Source organism: Armigeres subalbatus, chromosome 1 (genome assembly GCF_024139115.2).
Source record: "Armigeres subalbatus isolate Guangzhou_Male chromosome 1, GZ_Asu_2, whole genome shotgun sequence".
Taxonomy (NCBI): domain Eukaryota; kingdom Metazoa; phylum Arthropoda; class Insecta; order Diptera; family Culicidae; genus Armigeres; species Armigeres subalbatus.
In genome coordinates this window covers 248,289,263-248,305,210 of record NC_085139.1, presented here as the reverse complement: position 1 = coordinate 248,305,210, position 15,948 = coordinate 248,289,263, and the positions used below count along the sequence as shown (strand labels likewise).

At 44.2% G+C, this 15,948-nt stretch overlaps 2 protein-coding genes across 3 annotated transcripts in view; both read left to right on the top strand.

Moving 5' to 3' along the window:
• The window catches only part of LOC134206443 (amidophosphoribosyltransferase-like), a 105,801-nt gene that overhangs the window by 12,003 nt on the left and 77,850 nt on the right, over positions 1-15,948 (top strand). The gene's annotated exons all lie outside the window — the stretch shown is intronic.
• Positions 8,643-15,080, top strand: LOC134212566 (large subunit GTPase 1 homolog). The gene is given in 5 exon segments (XM_062690552.1): positions 8,643-8,861; positions 8,863-9,318; positions 9,622-9,850; positions 14,026-14,362; positions 14,365-15,080. Coding segments are annotated over 5 exon segments (1,770 nt in total). The 5' UTR covers positions 8,643-8,721; the 3' UTR covers positions 14,973-15,080.

The following is a 15,948-nucleotide window of genomic DNA, read 5'->3' as shown; positions in this document are numbered from 1 at the left end:
ATAGTATGCTTCGTTCAGTTACGTGGTGCTAATCACTTTTGAATCTCACCTATAGTATTCTTAAGAGAATGGAAGGGATTCAGCTGCTCTTTTGCTCTTTTATTAGCTGTAAACGATTTTCTAGAAGATACTCTTGCTCAATAACATCCCAAGGAACATTTTAAGTATATCATGCTCTATAAGAGATTTTCATGACCAGTTGCTAATAAAACTAATAACTCACCAAAACCTTTTCATAACATCATTAAGATAGCCTTCCGGCCTAATGGACCAATCTAGAAGAAGTTATTAAAACCGTATAAGAGGTTGTCGTGAATCATAAAGAGTACAATAAAACTGTTTAAATTTCATATATGGATTATATTTATTGACATTCCATTGCCTTTGTTTTATTTCACTAACAATGTCCCTATATAAAGCTGAAGTGTGGAAAATAATGCTTCTGATTCTACTTATGGTTTAAGTTGAAAATGAAGCATTATTTAAGTAGTTCATACAACGAATGACATGCGCAACCAAATTTATCGTGAATATTGAGGTTGTAGAAGCTTAAAATCAACTTCGAATTTATCAAATAATCACATGAAAATAAGAAATTAAATAATTTTCCAAACTACTCAAATTATTTCAAATTCAAATAGTTTGTAATAAAGTAACCGTGGTTCTTCAAAAACCTCAGAATAATTTAATTCCCAACGAATAGTCTATTTGATCGTAATTGATGTTTTTTTTTCAATCACGGCTATGACGTTGATCATCTTTCAACATGGCGCATTCCTTTTATGAAAACAAAAATCTGGCGATAATAACTCAATGGCTTTTGTGATAACCTTAATAATTCTCCTTGGTTCTTCGGACCGTTTTAAACTTGTTATAAAACTTTGTCATGATTACACTTCCCTTCAACAGATGGCCTTCGGTTCGATAACATAGCCTAGTGGCAGGGGCAGGAGCACTTTTCCATCCTACGGGCAAAGATGCCTCTGTGGAAATAAAGCTCTCGCGGATCTCGGACGAATGTTAGTAATTTCCAAATGGTGAATATATTGAATATATTAAATATTCGTATTTTTGTGTAATTCGTAAGATCAAATATGTGTATACGAGGCAAATTCTTTAACCAGGAGGACATGTGCATGAGGAAAAATGTAAAATTATTTCCTCTTTCCTTTTTAGAAACCGGAAACTCTATATCATTGTGAAATAAATGATTCTTCATCGCATCGGCTTTTCATGAACCAACCGATAATGTGCATATATTTAACAGCATTTCATATTTATGTGTCATTTTCTCAAATCAAAATCAAAACTAACATTAGAGTTACAGTTCAATAATTTTCAAATAACCCTGCTCATAGAACATAATTACTATTGACATAAATCGAATTGTTTTGACAAACCTTTATTGGTGTTATTGGATAACACCGGAGATTCTTATGACCAGGGATTTTTACCTGTCGCTTTTGAGCTATTTTTTTAATTTGGGAAATAAGAAGCATCAAGTTTATCAGAAACAGTCAGTTTATATAATCCATTTATATAATCTGAAGTTTCTTCTGATTTATATAATCCAGAAAATTTCTCCGAGGAACTTGAGAAAGACCTAAGCAGTTTGCAAAATCTTTTGTTTGAGAATTGATCAAAATGGTTAAAGAGCTTTCGATCATCAGAAAATTCGATAACAAAACTCTCGATTGTCTTCTTGGTAAATCTTCCTCGTAATCCAGAAATAAATATTGAAGGAATTGCCGAGTCTTAATTCAACATCGCGAAGGTAGACCCAAAAACCGTTTCAGGAATGTTCGAATAAAACCTAGAAACTACGTGTTGAAGACCTTATCAATAAAAATTAACCTGAGGAGCTAGCATTTGCGCCAATATATCAAAGCTGAAGCGCAAATCATGAAAAGGTAATGGCAGCGACACAAGTACTGGCGTTGTCCATTGGCTTGAGTTTATCAACGAAAGTACAATCTGCTGCAAAGTACTTTAAACGAGGTGCATGCAACTCTGCTCAAGCCTTTACGCGTTAAATAAGGAAAGGAAAAAAACTTCGTAAACAGGTTGCCGCGCCTGAAACGTCCGTGAGGTTAATTTGCAAGACCTGATGTGTACCTCGCTAAGCATTATGCAGAAATTTTCGTGAGAGCTCAAGGACGTGAAACATGGAAATAGGGTTTTGATGGACGCATAGGACATAACACCTACAAACTAAAATTTTCGAAGGATGAGAGCCTAGATGAGTCTGCTTGTTCTCTACTGCCCATGATTTCATAGTTAACGTATCAACCATTCGAAATATCACAAATTTCCTTCATTCTGATGATGATCCCAGTCACCACGAGTACGCTGGCTTCTACCCCTTGTTACTAACTTCTAATAAGATGATATGGTTGTACATATCACAAAGAGCCATGGCTCCGTAAAGAGTTATACACGCCTGAGCCTCCAAAAAGCAAACTTGGAAAAAATATAATAAGTTCCAATGATTTTCTGATACCGTCGTTAAAAACAATCCTCAAAACATTACTAAGGATGTTCTGATTCTATAGTATAAAACATGAGAGCTGGCGTTTACGTCCTTATGAGATGTTCAATTGGAAATTAGTCAATTGTTGTAATAAAACTGTTATCATACCACATTATCATATCACATATTTTTCGTAAAAGATCCTGGTTCTTTGAGGCATATAGTAAAATCTGGCGTTTACGGTATTTGACAATTATCTATTCAACATGGGTCAATTACGCAAATAGTTTTTTATCGTGATAATTTCCCAAAATGCCTCGATTATACGAAGGGTAATTTATATGTTATGAAATTTGGCGTTTACGCCACTAATGCAATTATCAATTTAACATAGGTCAATAATGCAAATAGTAGAAAAACTAGTTTACAATCATTTTCCCAAAGACACCATTGAGTTAAAACGTGAGAATGTAAGTTATGATTTTTGTCCTGTAGTTCCATACGTTCGAAGCACTGTGCGTTCTGCGGCTACCGGTACCTGGTGCTGGCGTTCCTTTGATTATCGACATCTATATTTACGACTTCCGCGGCGGAGTACTTGGTTCGCTATCCATAAAGGTTGCCTGCTGCTCTATTCGCAACTTCGTTGAAGAATGTCGGCTATCATGGACGTATACGGTTCGAGGCCGCATCTCTCCATCCTGGAATGCGCCCCACTCTAGATCGTTTTGCACCTGGCTGCACCTTGCTCGCTGTCACGCCATCTCGTACCTTCCGGATCGAAACTCTCTTTGCAGGGTTGCTGTCGCATTCTTGCAACATGTCTGCGCATCGTACCCTTCCAGCTTTAGCTGCCTTCTGGATAGGGCGAGCTCGTGGTTCATTTTGACGCCCACACTGTCTTCTTGAACGCATCCAAAGATGGTCCTAGATCCCACCTCTCGAATACTCGAGTGCTTGCAAGTCCTCCTCGGGCATTGTCCATGCTATATGCTTCGTGTTCAGAGTACTACCGGTGTTATCAGCGTCTTGCATGACACATTTGGTGTGATGGCGAATCTTTTTGATCGCAGTTTCTTCTAGAGCCCGTAAGCCCGCTTACAGATGATGCGCCTTCGTATTTCAGACTAACATTTTTATCAGCGTGTAAGGATCCAAGGTAGCCGATTCTAACCACCTCGAATATCCCGTCTATCGTAACACGTGGTACTGCTTCCCATCGGGCTCTGTCGCACTCGGTTCCGCCAACAAGCATATCTTTTTTCAGTGCATTCATCACCAGTCCAACTTTTGTTGCTTCACGTTTCAGGCGGGTGTACAGTTCTGCCACCTTTGAAATGTTCGGCCGACAATGTCCATGTCATCCTCGAAACAAATTATTGACTGGATCGAAACAGACCCGGCTTTTACACCGCTCTCCGCAGACCTCCTAGCGCAATGTTGAACCGGCGAAAGTCCATCACCTTGTCTTAGTCCCGGCGCGATTCGAACGAACTGGAGTGTTCCCGAAATCTTCACGATTTTGCACCATCCACCGTTGCTTTGATCAGTCTGATAAGCTTCCCAGGAAGCTTTCTCGTCCATAATTTTCCATAGCTCTACGCGGTCTATACTGTCGTATGCCCTTGAAATCATTGTACAGATGTTGCGTTGTGACCTCCCGCATAATTACAATACAAACTGTCATGGATATTTTCCGTGCGGTCGACAACAGTATCCTTTACTGTTGACAACTGTAAATGAACAATCTCATATAAAGTTTTAACAGTTTGTGGTACGGTTATTTGACAAATAACAATATGTTGAATGGGTTGTTAAGTTATGTCACCATAAAAATCGCCTGTTTTTGCGTGCAAAATTTTCGCTCAACAGTATGATAAAATGTTGACATATAAGGAGAAATAATACTAATGACACACTGGTGGATTTACCATGGTACAAGTTGTACCACTAGTGTGTCACCTTACCATGCGTAGTCAACAAACCATGGTACAATATGTACTAGGGTATATAACTGGTACTTGTACCACCATTTGTCTTTAGTATAAAGAACATTTTAGAACAGCATATTATGTTGACATTTAGTGATTGGGCAGTTATGGTTTAATCGATCAGAAAGTATTCTAACCGCACGGAAACTGTGAAGCTATATCTTACATCGTAATAATGATTCTGACCATATAACATGTTGTTTTTATTATGCGGCTGGTATTCACGGCATTTTGAAGAATTTGCCGTACAGTAGATCTGATCTGTTGCGAGCGGCCGTCAACGAAGCCTCGGCTGATAACTTCCACGAACTCATTCACTAACGGTGACAGACGTCGGACGATGATCTGAATATCACTTTGTAGGCGGCATTAGGATGGTGATCGCTGGAAAGTTCTCACACTCCAGCTTATAGAATGGGCATTAGAGTGATCAAATTTTGACTTTTTGCTCCCCGATGCTTAAACGATTGCATTTGCCATTTTAATAAGGCCATCCAAGTACGTCACGCTCCTAGGGGAGGGGGTTCGAATAGCGTGACGACTCATACAAAATTTTAGAGGTTTAATACAAAAGTGTGACGAAGGGGAGTGGGGTTGAAAATAGCCAAATTTTGCGTGACGTACTTTATGGATCTTCCTAATCCTTCTAAATGTTTAGCAATTTTGGATGAAATTTGACACGTCATTTGAAGTTTGAATGCAAATTACTGTAAAGCGCACAAGCCCAAGTCCTGGTGTTAGGTGGGACGCTAAACAGCCCTGACACGATGGCCCCGACGAGACAGGAGGTTTGCCAGGCCCAATAACCGCCTAGAAAACCAATCATTACGAACAATATAAGAGATAATGCGACTCGATATTATCGCAAGACCTGAGCGACGTTACAGGATCACGATTGGAAGCTTGGAACATGGGTACAAGTCGCTAGGTTTCGCAGGTTGCGACAGGATGATCTACGATGAATTACATCCCGCAACTTCGACGTCGTGCGCTGCAGGAGATTGCTGGAGGGACAGAAAGTGTGGAAAAGCGGGCATCGAGGGCTATCTTCTCAAAGCTGGCACCACCAACGAGCTGGGAACCGGCTTCATAGTGCTGGATAAGATCGCCAACGCGTGATTGGGTGGCAGCCAATCAACGCAAGGATTGCAAGCTGAGGATTAAAGGCCGTTTCTTCAACTTAGCATCATCAACGTGCACTGCCCACACGAAGGGAGACCGACGACGAGAAAGAAGCGTTCTACGCACAGCTGGAGCAGACATCGATGGATGCCCACTGCGGGACGTTAAAATCGTCATCGGTGACATGAACGCACAGGTAGGAAGGAAATGTATGACCGGTCATCGGACCGGATAGTCTGCACACGTATCGAATGACAACGGCCAACGATGCATAAACTTGCACCTCCCGCGGAATGGTAGTCCGAAGCACCTTCTTTCCCCGCAAAAATATCCACGAGCCACATGGAGATCACCTAACCAAGAAACGGAAAACCAAATCGACCACGTTCTAATCGACGGTAAATTCTTCTCCGACATCACGAACGTCCGCACTTACCGCAGTGCGAATATTGAATCCGACCACTACCTCGTTGCAGTATGCCTGCGCTCAAAACTCTCGACGGTATCCACGCGTCGAAATCGGACGCCGCGGCTTAACATTGGGCGGCTACAAGACGATGAACTAGCCCAAAACGCGCAGCAGCTGGAAGTAGCACTTCCAACGGAAGAGCAGTTAGGCGCAGCGTCTCTGAAGATGGCTGGAGATATTCGATCCGCCATTGGTAGCACCGCAACCGCTGCACTGCACGTGCCCCGGATCAGAAAACGACTGGTATGACTGAAATCAGCAGGAGATCGCCGGCTCAAGAACAACAAAGTCCCTGGGGTTGACCAACTACGGAGAGCTATTTAACGGCGGTGAGGCACTGGCTGAGCGCTGCACTGGGTCATTACAAGATTTGGGAGGAGGAAGTTTTGCCGCAGGAGTGGATGGAAGGTGTCGTGTGCCCATCTCAAAAGGGCGATAAGCTGGATTGTAGCAACTACCGCGCAATCACATTGCTGAACGCCGCCTACAAGTACTCTCCCAAATTTTATGCCGTCGACTAGCCCTAAGGAGTTCGTGGGCAGTACCAGACGGTTTTATGGGCGAACGCTCCACCACGGACCAGGTGTTCGCAATTCGCTAAGTAATGCAGAAATGCCGCGAATACAACGTGCCCACACATCATCTATTCATCGACTTCAAAGCCGCATATGATACAATCGATCGGACCAGATATGGCAGCTAATGCACGAACACGGTTTTCCGGATAAGACACGGTTGATCAAAGCGACGATGGATCGGGTGATGTGCGTAGTTCATTTCATTCTCGAGTCCCTTCGAAACCCGCAGAGGTTACACAAGGTGATGTCTTTCGTGTTTGCTATTCAACATCGCTTTGGAAGGTGTACGAAGAGCAGGGATTAACGAGTGGTACAATTTTCAATAAGTCCGTCCAGCTATTTGGTTTCGCCGACGACATAGATATTATGGCACGTAAATTTGAGAAGCTAGCGGAAGCCTACATCAGACTGAACAGGGAATGGATTAGACTAATCATCAACACGTCGAAGACGAATACATGTTAGGAAGAGGCTCAAGAGAGGCAATGTAAACCCACCGCGAGTTTGCATCGTGGTGACGAAATCGGTGGTAGAAGAATTTGTACTTGGGCTCACTGGTGACTGCCGAAAATGACCACAGAGAAATTCGGAGACGCATAGTGGCTGGAAATCAGCGTACTTTGGACTCCAAGACGCTCCGATCGAATAGAGTTCGCCGCCGTACCAAACTGACTATCTACAAAACGCTAATTAGACCGGTAGTCCTCTACGGACACGAGACCTGGACGATGCTCGTGGAGGACCAACGAAAGGACCAACTTTTCGAAAGGAAAGTGCTGCGTACCATCTATGGTGGGGTGCAGATGGCGGACGGTACGTGGAGGAGCGAGTTAACCACGAATTGCATCAGCTGTTGGGAGAACCATCCATCGTTCACACCGCGAAAATCGGACGACTGCGATGGGCGGGCGTAGCCAGAATGTCGGACAGTAACCGTGAAAATGTTCTCGACGAATCCGACGGGCACGAGAAGGCGAGGTGCGCAGCGAGCAAGGTGGATCGATCAGGTGGAAGATGATTTTCGAACCCTACGCAGACCGCGTGTTTGGCGACGTGGCCAGGATGAGCCGAATGGAGAAGACTCTTATATACCGCACAGGCCACTTCGGCCTTAGTCTGAATAAATAATAAATAATGGAAATTACTGTGAAAACGCCCTTATGTGGAAGACCGTTCTGTGCGGTGGCCCATGAACTATTTAAATATAATCAAAACATTGCCTTCACAGAATACTTTTCAAGCTGAAAGGCAGTTGTTGTTGCGAAGCGATTTCTCGTTTAGAAGCAAAGTTACAGAAAACAAAATCTCATTATTGATATTGATGTTATTCTTTTACGTGTTAAATTGAATTTCCCACGATTCAGTATTTCCTTAATAACTTTTCTTACAAGCATACAATCGTTTCGCAACAAAGACGACCTGTTTCCTTAAAATTTCTTATGTTGCCGATTTACTCATATGTTGTTAGAGCTAAAGCGAAGCGTTAGGGAACGTTTTCCATGAAAGTTACTGTTTCATAGCAATTTTCCATACTTCAAACCGCGCGTCTCACTCAATTTACATCCAAATTAGCTAAAAATTTAGGTGGGTTAATAAAAGGCAAATGCAATCGTTTAAGCATCGGGGAAAGTCAAAATTTGAATCACTCTAATGGGCTTATAACCCCATTCCTTCCACTCCTCTGGTAGCTGTTCGGTTTCCCAGATTCTAACTATCAGCTTGTGCAGGCAAGTGGCCAGCCCAGGCCCATCTTGATGAGCTCAGCTCCGATACCATCATCCTTACCAGCTGCTTTATTGGATGTAGAATCACATCCTTAACTTAAAATAAATTACCGAACAGTTCTGCTGTTGAGATTTCGGTAAAGCAGACCCCACACGACGGAAAAGTTTGACAAACTCTTGATTATTGAAGGAAAAGATTGATGATGTGAGTGCGAACCCAAAATATTGAAGTAAATATTGAAGGAAATCAGAAACGTTTGATATTCTTTTCAATATTTTCGGTAAAGGAAATCGGTCTAAATAGTTACCTCGAGAAGCACGTGTTTACATTTCCATTCATTCCTGAAGGTAGATGCTGTAGTAAAAAATGGGCAAAAAGAAGGCTAATCAACTGGGTCGGTCCCTAATTAAAGACCGTTTCGGTCAAGGAAACCGAAAGACCGTAGATAACAATAGTATGCTTCACACAACCGAGGTCCAGGATGGATACGATTGGGGACGGTTGAACGGATTTTTTACGAACGGCCGAACTGCCAGGTACGGAATTCCAAGCGGAAAAACTGAACATCACCTACGTCAACCCGAAGGTAAAGATTGGACTGCTGACTACAAACGAACGTGTGGCCATCGTACGGAGGCAGGTGGATAAGAAAGGATTGCTAAAGATTCCGAGGAGGCCAAAATGGACGAAAGAGACAACCCCCGAAGAGTTGCAAACGATGGAAAATGAGAATTTTCTGGACTGGAGACGGGGATTGGCTGCGCTACAGGAGGAGGACGGGATGTTGATGACTCCGTACGAACGGAACCTCGACTTCTGGAGGCAGTTGTGGAGAGTGGTGGAGCGGTCGGATATAGTGGTGCAGATTGTGGACGGTCGTAATCCGTTGCTTTTCCGGAGTGAAGATTTGGAACGGTATGTGAAGGAGGTAGACGAACGTAAGATGAACATGATTTTGATCAACAAGTCGGACTTCACCTGTCATAAGACGAGTTTAAACAATCCCATTGAATTCCACCACTTAATTGTATCCTGACAGATACGTATTTCGACCTCAACAGTAAGGCCGTCTTCAGTGTCTTGTACTTGACTCGACTCGACGACTAAGTCGAGTCAAGTACAAGACACTGAAGACGGCCTTACTGTTGAGGTCGAAATACGTATCTGTCAGGATACAATTAAGTGGTGGAATTCAATGGGATTGTTTAAACTCGTCTTATGACAGGTGAAAACATTCCACTAAAAAGCTCAAAATAATTTTCTTATCAAGTCGGACTTTTTAAACGAGGATCAACGCACGGCTTGGGCACGGTATTTTGACGAGCAGGGTGTTAGGGTGGCGTTTTTCTCGGCGGCTCAGTCCGTGGAAGAAGCAGAGCGAGAACAAGAGGAACGAGAAGCTGACGAAGGGCAGGATGAGGAGGACGGAGAAGTTGATGAGGAGCTGGGTGAAAAACTGAAGAGTTTAGAGGTGAAAGTCGATCAAGCGGAAAAAGCACTGCAGCACTTAAAAATATCCTTGTAAAATTATGTCATTGAACATGCACATAAAAGGAGCGGCTGATTTTACATAAATTTATGTCAACCTTTAAAATTACTTGGCGACAAAAAGCCAAAAAAAATACACGTCATGACGTAAAAAATGAGCTACTGGAGTGAAGCTCACTTCTACGTCATGACGTGTAATTTTGTTTTGTGTTTCTATCGTAACCCACGCTTGCTTTCTATGGAGCACAACACAAATGCAAGACATAACTAATTATTTTTCTACATTACCACTACCTACCACTTCCCATACTTACCAACGATGAAATTGTGTCTGTCACAAATCATAAATAAATGTAATTATTTACGACGCCTACCAGTGAATCTACTCGCATTTTTCCACTTTCAAACCACTTACACTATACACTATATGACATCAGAATCGCATGAAATGTGTAACACAAAGGGAAAATTATACATGGTTCACTGCATGTACTGCTGTTTTTCACTCGGCACTTGATTCTTTGAAACATAACTCGATTCTAAACCACCTCTAAATAGGCAGAACTGCGGCTTTTGTCCGGCATGTATCTATTTCCAAAACCAGTTCGCAGCACTTGAGGTAATTTTTTAATTGTAATTTGAAACATAGCTTCACAATCACTTGCAAAATACATCAGCGACATCACATCGTTTTCGAGTCAAATGTTTTAATACGCGTGGAACATTAACGAAAAAATAAGCGAACATTGATTAAGTTTTTCGCCACCGCGCACCTTCCAATCGATCAGACTACTGACTGCCTGATGTTTTCTTTCAGTCCAGTTCATGACAGAAAAAAAAACAAATATACATGAAGGGCCCAAGTCCTGATGTTAGGTGGGACGCTAAACAGCCCTGACACGACGGCCCTCCGACGAGACAGGAGGTTTGCGCAGGCCCAATAAGCCGCCTTTAAAAACAACTATTACGAACGACATAGAAGATAATACGACTCGATACAATCGGCAACGACCTAGGCGACGAATAAAGGATCACGATTGGAAGCTTGGAACATGGAACTGCAAGTCGCTAGGCTTCGCAGGTTGCGATAGGATAATCTACGATGAATTACATCCCCGCAACTTCGATGTCGTAGCGCTGCAGGAAATCTGCTGGACAGGACAGAAAGTGTGGAAAAGCGGGCATCGAGCGGCTACCTTCTACCAAAGCTGTGGCACCACCAACGAGCTGGGAACCGGCTTCATAGTGCTGGGAAAGATGCGCCAACGCGTGATTGGGTGGCAGCCAATCAACGCAAGGATGTGCAAGCTGAGGATAAAAGGCCGTTTCTTCAACTATAGCATCATCAACGTGCACTGCCCACACGAAGGGAGACCCGACGACGAGAAAGAAGCGTTCTATGCACAGCTGGAGCAGACATACGATGGATGCCCACTGCGGGACGTCAAAATCGTCATCGGTGACATGAACGCTCAGGTAGGAAGGGGCGAAATGTATAGACCGGTCATCAGACCGGGTAGTCTGCATACCGTGTCGAACGACAACGGCAAATGATGCATAAACTTTGCATAGTCTTTGGTAGTCCGAAGCACTTTCTTCCCCGCAAGAATATCCACAAGGCCACATGGGAATCATCTAATCAAGTAACGGAAAACCAAATCGACCACGTTCTAATCGACGGTAAATTCTTCTCCGACATCACGAACGTACGCACTTACCGCAGTGCGAATATTGAATCCGACCACTACCTCGTCGCAGTATGTCTGCGCTCAAAACTCTCGACGGTGATCAACACGCGTCGGAGTCGTCCGCCGCGGCTTAACATTGGGCGGCTACAAGACGGTAGACTAGCCCAAGACTACGCGCAGCAGCTGGAAGTGGCACTCCCAACGGAAGAGCAGCTAGGCGCAGCATCTCTTGAAGATGGCTGGAGAGATATTCGATCCGCCATTGGAAGCACCGCAACCGCTGCACTAGGCACGGTGGCTCCGGATCAGAGAAACGACTGGTATGACGGCGAATGTGAGCAGTTAGTGAAGGAGAAGAATGCAGCATGGGCGATATTGCTGCAACACCGCACGAGGGCGAACGAGGCACGATACAAACGGGCGCGGAACAGACAAAACTCGATTTTCCGGAGGAAAAAGCGCCAGCAGGAAGATCGAGACCGTCAAGAGACGGAGGAACTGTACCGCGCTAATAACGCACGAAAGTTCTATGATAAGTTGAACCGTTCACGTAAGGGCCACGTGCCACAGCCCGATATGTGTAAGGACATAAACGGGAACCTTCTTACGAACGAGCGTGAGGTGATCCAAAGGTGGCGGCAGCACTACGAAGAGCACCTGAATGGCGATATGGCAGACAACGGTGGCGGTATGGTAATGAACCTAGGAGCACGCGCGCAGGACATGCGACTTCCGGCTCCGAATCTCCAGGAAATCCAGGAGGAGATCGGCCGGCTGAAAAACAACAAAGCCCCTGGAGTTTACCAACTACCAGGAGAGCTGTTTAAACACGGTGGTGAAGCACTGGCTAGAGCGCTGCATTGGGTGATTACCAAGGTTTGGGAGGATGAGGTTCTGCCGCAGGAGTGGATGGAAGGTGTCGTGTGTCCCATCTACAAAAAGGGCGATAAGCTGGATTGTAGCAACTACCGCGCAATCACATTGCTGAACGCCGCCTACAAGGTACTCTCCCAAATTTTATGCCGTCGACTAACACCAATTGCAAGAGAGTTCGTGGGGCAGTACCAGGCGGTATTTATGGGTGAACGCTCTACCACAGACCATGTGTTCGCCATACGTCAGGTATTGCAGAAATGCCGCGAATACAACGTGCCCACACATCATCTATTTATCGACTTCAAAGCTGCATATGATACAATCGATGGGGACCAGCTATGGCAGCTAATGCACGAAAACGGATTTCCGGATAAACTGATACGGTTGATCAAGGCGACGATGGATCGGGTGATGTGCGTAGTTCGAGTTTCAGGGGCATTCTCGGGTTCCTTCGAAACCCGTAGAGGGTTACGGCAAGGTGATGGTCTTTCGTGTCTGCTATTCAACATCGCTTTGGAGGGAGTAATACGAAGGGCAGGGATTGACACGAGTGGTACGATTTTCACGCAGTCCGTCCAGTTATTTGGTTTCGCCGACGACATTGATATCATGGCACGTACATAACTTTGAGAAGATGGAGGAAGCCTACATCAGACTGAAAAGCGAAGCTAAACGGATTGGACTAGTCATCAACACGTCGAAGACGAAGTACATGATAGGAAGAGGCTCAAGAGAGGTTAATGTGATCCACCCACCACGAATTTCTATCGGTGGTGACGAAATCGAGGTGGTTGAAGAATTCGTGTACTTGGGCTCACTGGTGACCGCCGATAACGATACCAGCAGAGAAATTCGGAGACGCATAGTGGCTGGAAATCGTACGTACTTTGGACTCCGCAAGACGCTTCGATCGAATAGAGTTCGCCGCCGTACCAAACTGACTATCTACAAAACGCTTATAAGACCGGTAGTTCTCTACGGACACGAGACCTGGACGATGCTCGTGGAGGACCAACGCGCACTGGGAGTTTTCGAAAGGAAAGTGTTGCGTACCATCTATGGTGGGTTGCAGATGGCAGACGGTACGTGGAGGAGGCGAATGAACCACGAGTTGCATCAGCTGTTGGGAGAACCATCCATCGTTCACACCGCGAAAATCGGAAGACTGCGGTGGGCCGGGCACGTAGCCAGAATGTCGGACAGTAATCCGGTGAAAATGGTTTTCGACAACGATCCGACGGGAACAAGAAGGCGAGGTGCACAGCGGGCAAGGTGGATCGATCAGGTGGAGGACGACTTGCGGACCCTCCGCAGACTGCGTGGTTGGCGAAGTGCAGCCATGAACCGAGCTGAATGGAGAAGTCTTTTATGTGCAGCACAGGCCACTCCGGCCTTAGTCTGATGATAAATAAATAAAACATGAAGAGAAACGTAAGTTTAAGTCTCACCTAAGATTAATGGGCCAAACACAATTGATACGTTTGCGTGCGTTTTGACAGTTTTCCTATGGGAAAACTGTCAAAACGCACGCAAACGTATCAATTGTGTTTGGCCCATAAGTCTTATACAGTTAAATGCATCAACGATTCAGTCACATGTAAATTCCATGATTTTTTAGTGTGTGGAAAAGTTGGAGGAGAAAATCGAAGAGCTTACGGATGATGGTAGCGCGAGCTCATCGTTGGATTCCACTTCCATAGTACTTAATAGTTCAAAAATTTTAACAAATACTGAACTAATCGCGTTGTTCAAAGATTTGCACAAAGAAGAACGAGTAACCAAAGGTTTGGTCACAGTCGGTTTAGTTGGTCATCCAAACGTCGGCAAAAGCAGTACAATCAATGCCGTGTTCCTAGAGAAGAAAGTATCCGTTTCGGCCACTCCCGGCAAAACCAAACATTTCCAGACACTTTACGTGGACAGTGAACTATTGTTCTGCGATTGCCCGGGTTTGGTTAGCCGAGCTTCTGCACCACGAAGGCGGATATGATCCTAAACGGTATTCTACCAATCGATCAGATGCGAGACCATGTTCCTCCGGTGAATTTGTTGTGTACGCTCATTCCAAGGCACATCCTGGAAGACACGTACGGAATCATGATAACGAAACCGTTGGAGGCCGAGGACCCGAATCGTCCACCGTTTGCCGAAGAATTCTTGCTAGCGTTTGCCTACAATCGGGGTTATATGACTGCTAATGGACAGCCGGATCAGTCCCGGGGATCGCGATACGTCTTAAAGGACTTCGTCAACGGAAAGTTGTTGTACTGCCATGCTCCACCGAATGCAGACCAGAAGGAGTTTCATGAGTTTCCGGAGCGGCAGAAGGGAGAAGTTGACGTTAAGAAGATGGGCACCACAACTGGCCTCGACGTGGACAATCAATTCTTCCACCAACGCTCCGCCACAGGATTCATCAAGGGTCGCAGTGATTTCCCAAACGTTCGGGTACCGGGTGCAGCAAAACCGCAGCAGGAAGCGGGTGTAATCGTGGCGGGCAAACCGTGGAAACATCAGAAACGGGAAAAGCTCCGCAGGAAGTATGCCCATCTTGATCAGCATTGAGTACGGGTCAAGGAAACTCGCCAGTTGGTTAAACACTGTCTTTGTAACTTTATTGTGTTTTGTTGTACAAAAGAGGAAATTACACATCTTTTATATTAAATATAAATATGTATCATCATAAAAAAAAAAAAAAAAATATTTCCCCTCATCTCCCCCCGCAGTTTGCCCACAGGAGTCGATGACGGTTGAGTGTGTGCGTTATACCGCTATTTGATTCGTATTAGTTCAAGAAAAAATTGAGTTTTTCTTCAGCTACGGCCATGCCGGCTAATCATTGAAAATATTGAAGAAAAGTTTGATGAAAAGTTTGACGAAAAAAGTATTGTCAATAGTGCTGTCCAATGAGAGCTTGAAGTAGCTCGAAGTTTCTCCCTGTCCTGCTCATGCCCATTTGTTGACAAAAAAGAACGAGCAGGACGGGAACAACTTCGAGCTACTTCGAGCTGCTCATTGGACAGCACTAATATATGCCTCGTGTGGGGTCTGCTTATGAGTTAAGTGTGCGTCTAGAACGCTATAGTGGCGCTGTAGTCATTTAAATTATTTTGCCAAGTTATGCTTCAGCAAGCTTCAATTGGCCATATACATCATGTTGTAATGCATGTTTGGTTCGATCACCAACATCGATTGAGTGATTCAAATCGTTCCGAACTGTCAGTTTGAACATGAATCTGAAACAATAATTTTCCCAGCAGCTGTTCTAGATTTATTTTTGTTCCAGATTATTTTGTTCCAGATTCAAACAAGAGTAGTGGTCGAAATAGATATTAGAGGGGCGATTCAAATATGACGTCCACTACTTGTTACGGGTCATGTTGGATTCAGTCCAACGATAAGGAAATTTTCCGAAATTGTGATTCTCTGGTACGGAAATTAAATTACTTGTGGATCCGTTTTTTTTTAAGAGAATATAATTTTCCTGAGAAAGTGGAAATAGATTTAATAATACAAAGTTAATAACTACATATGGGTGCTT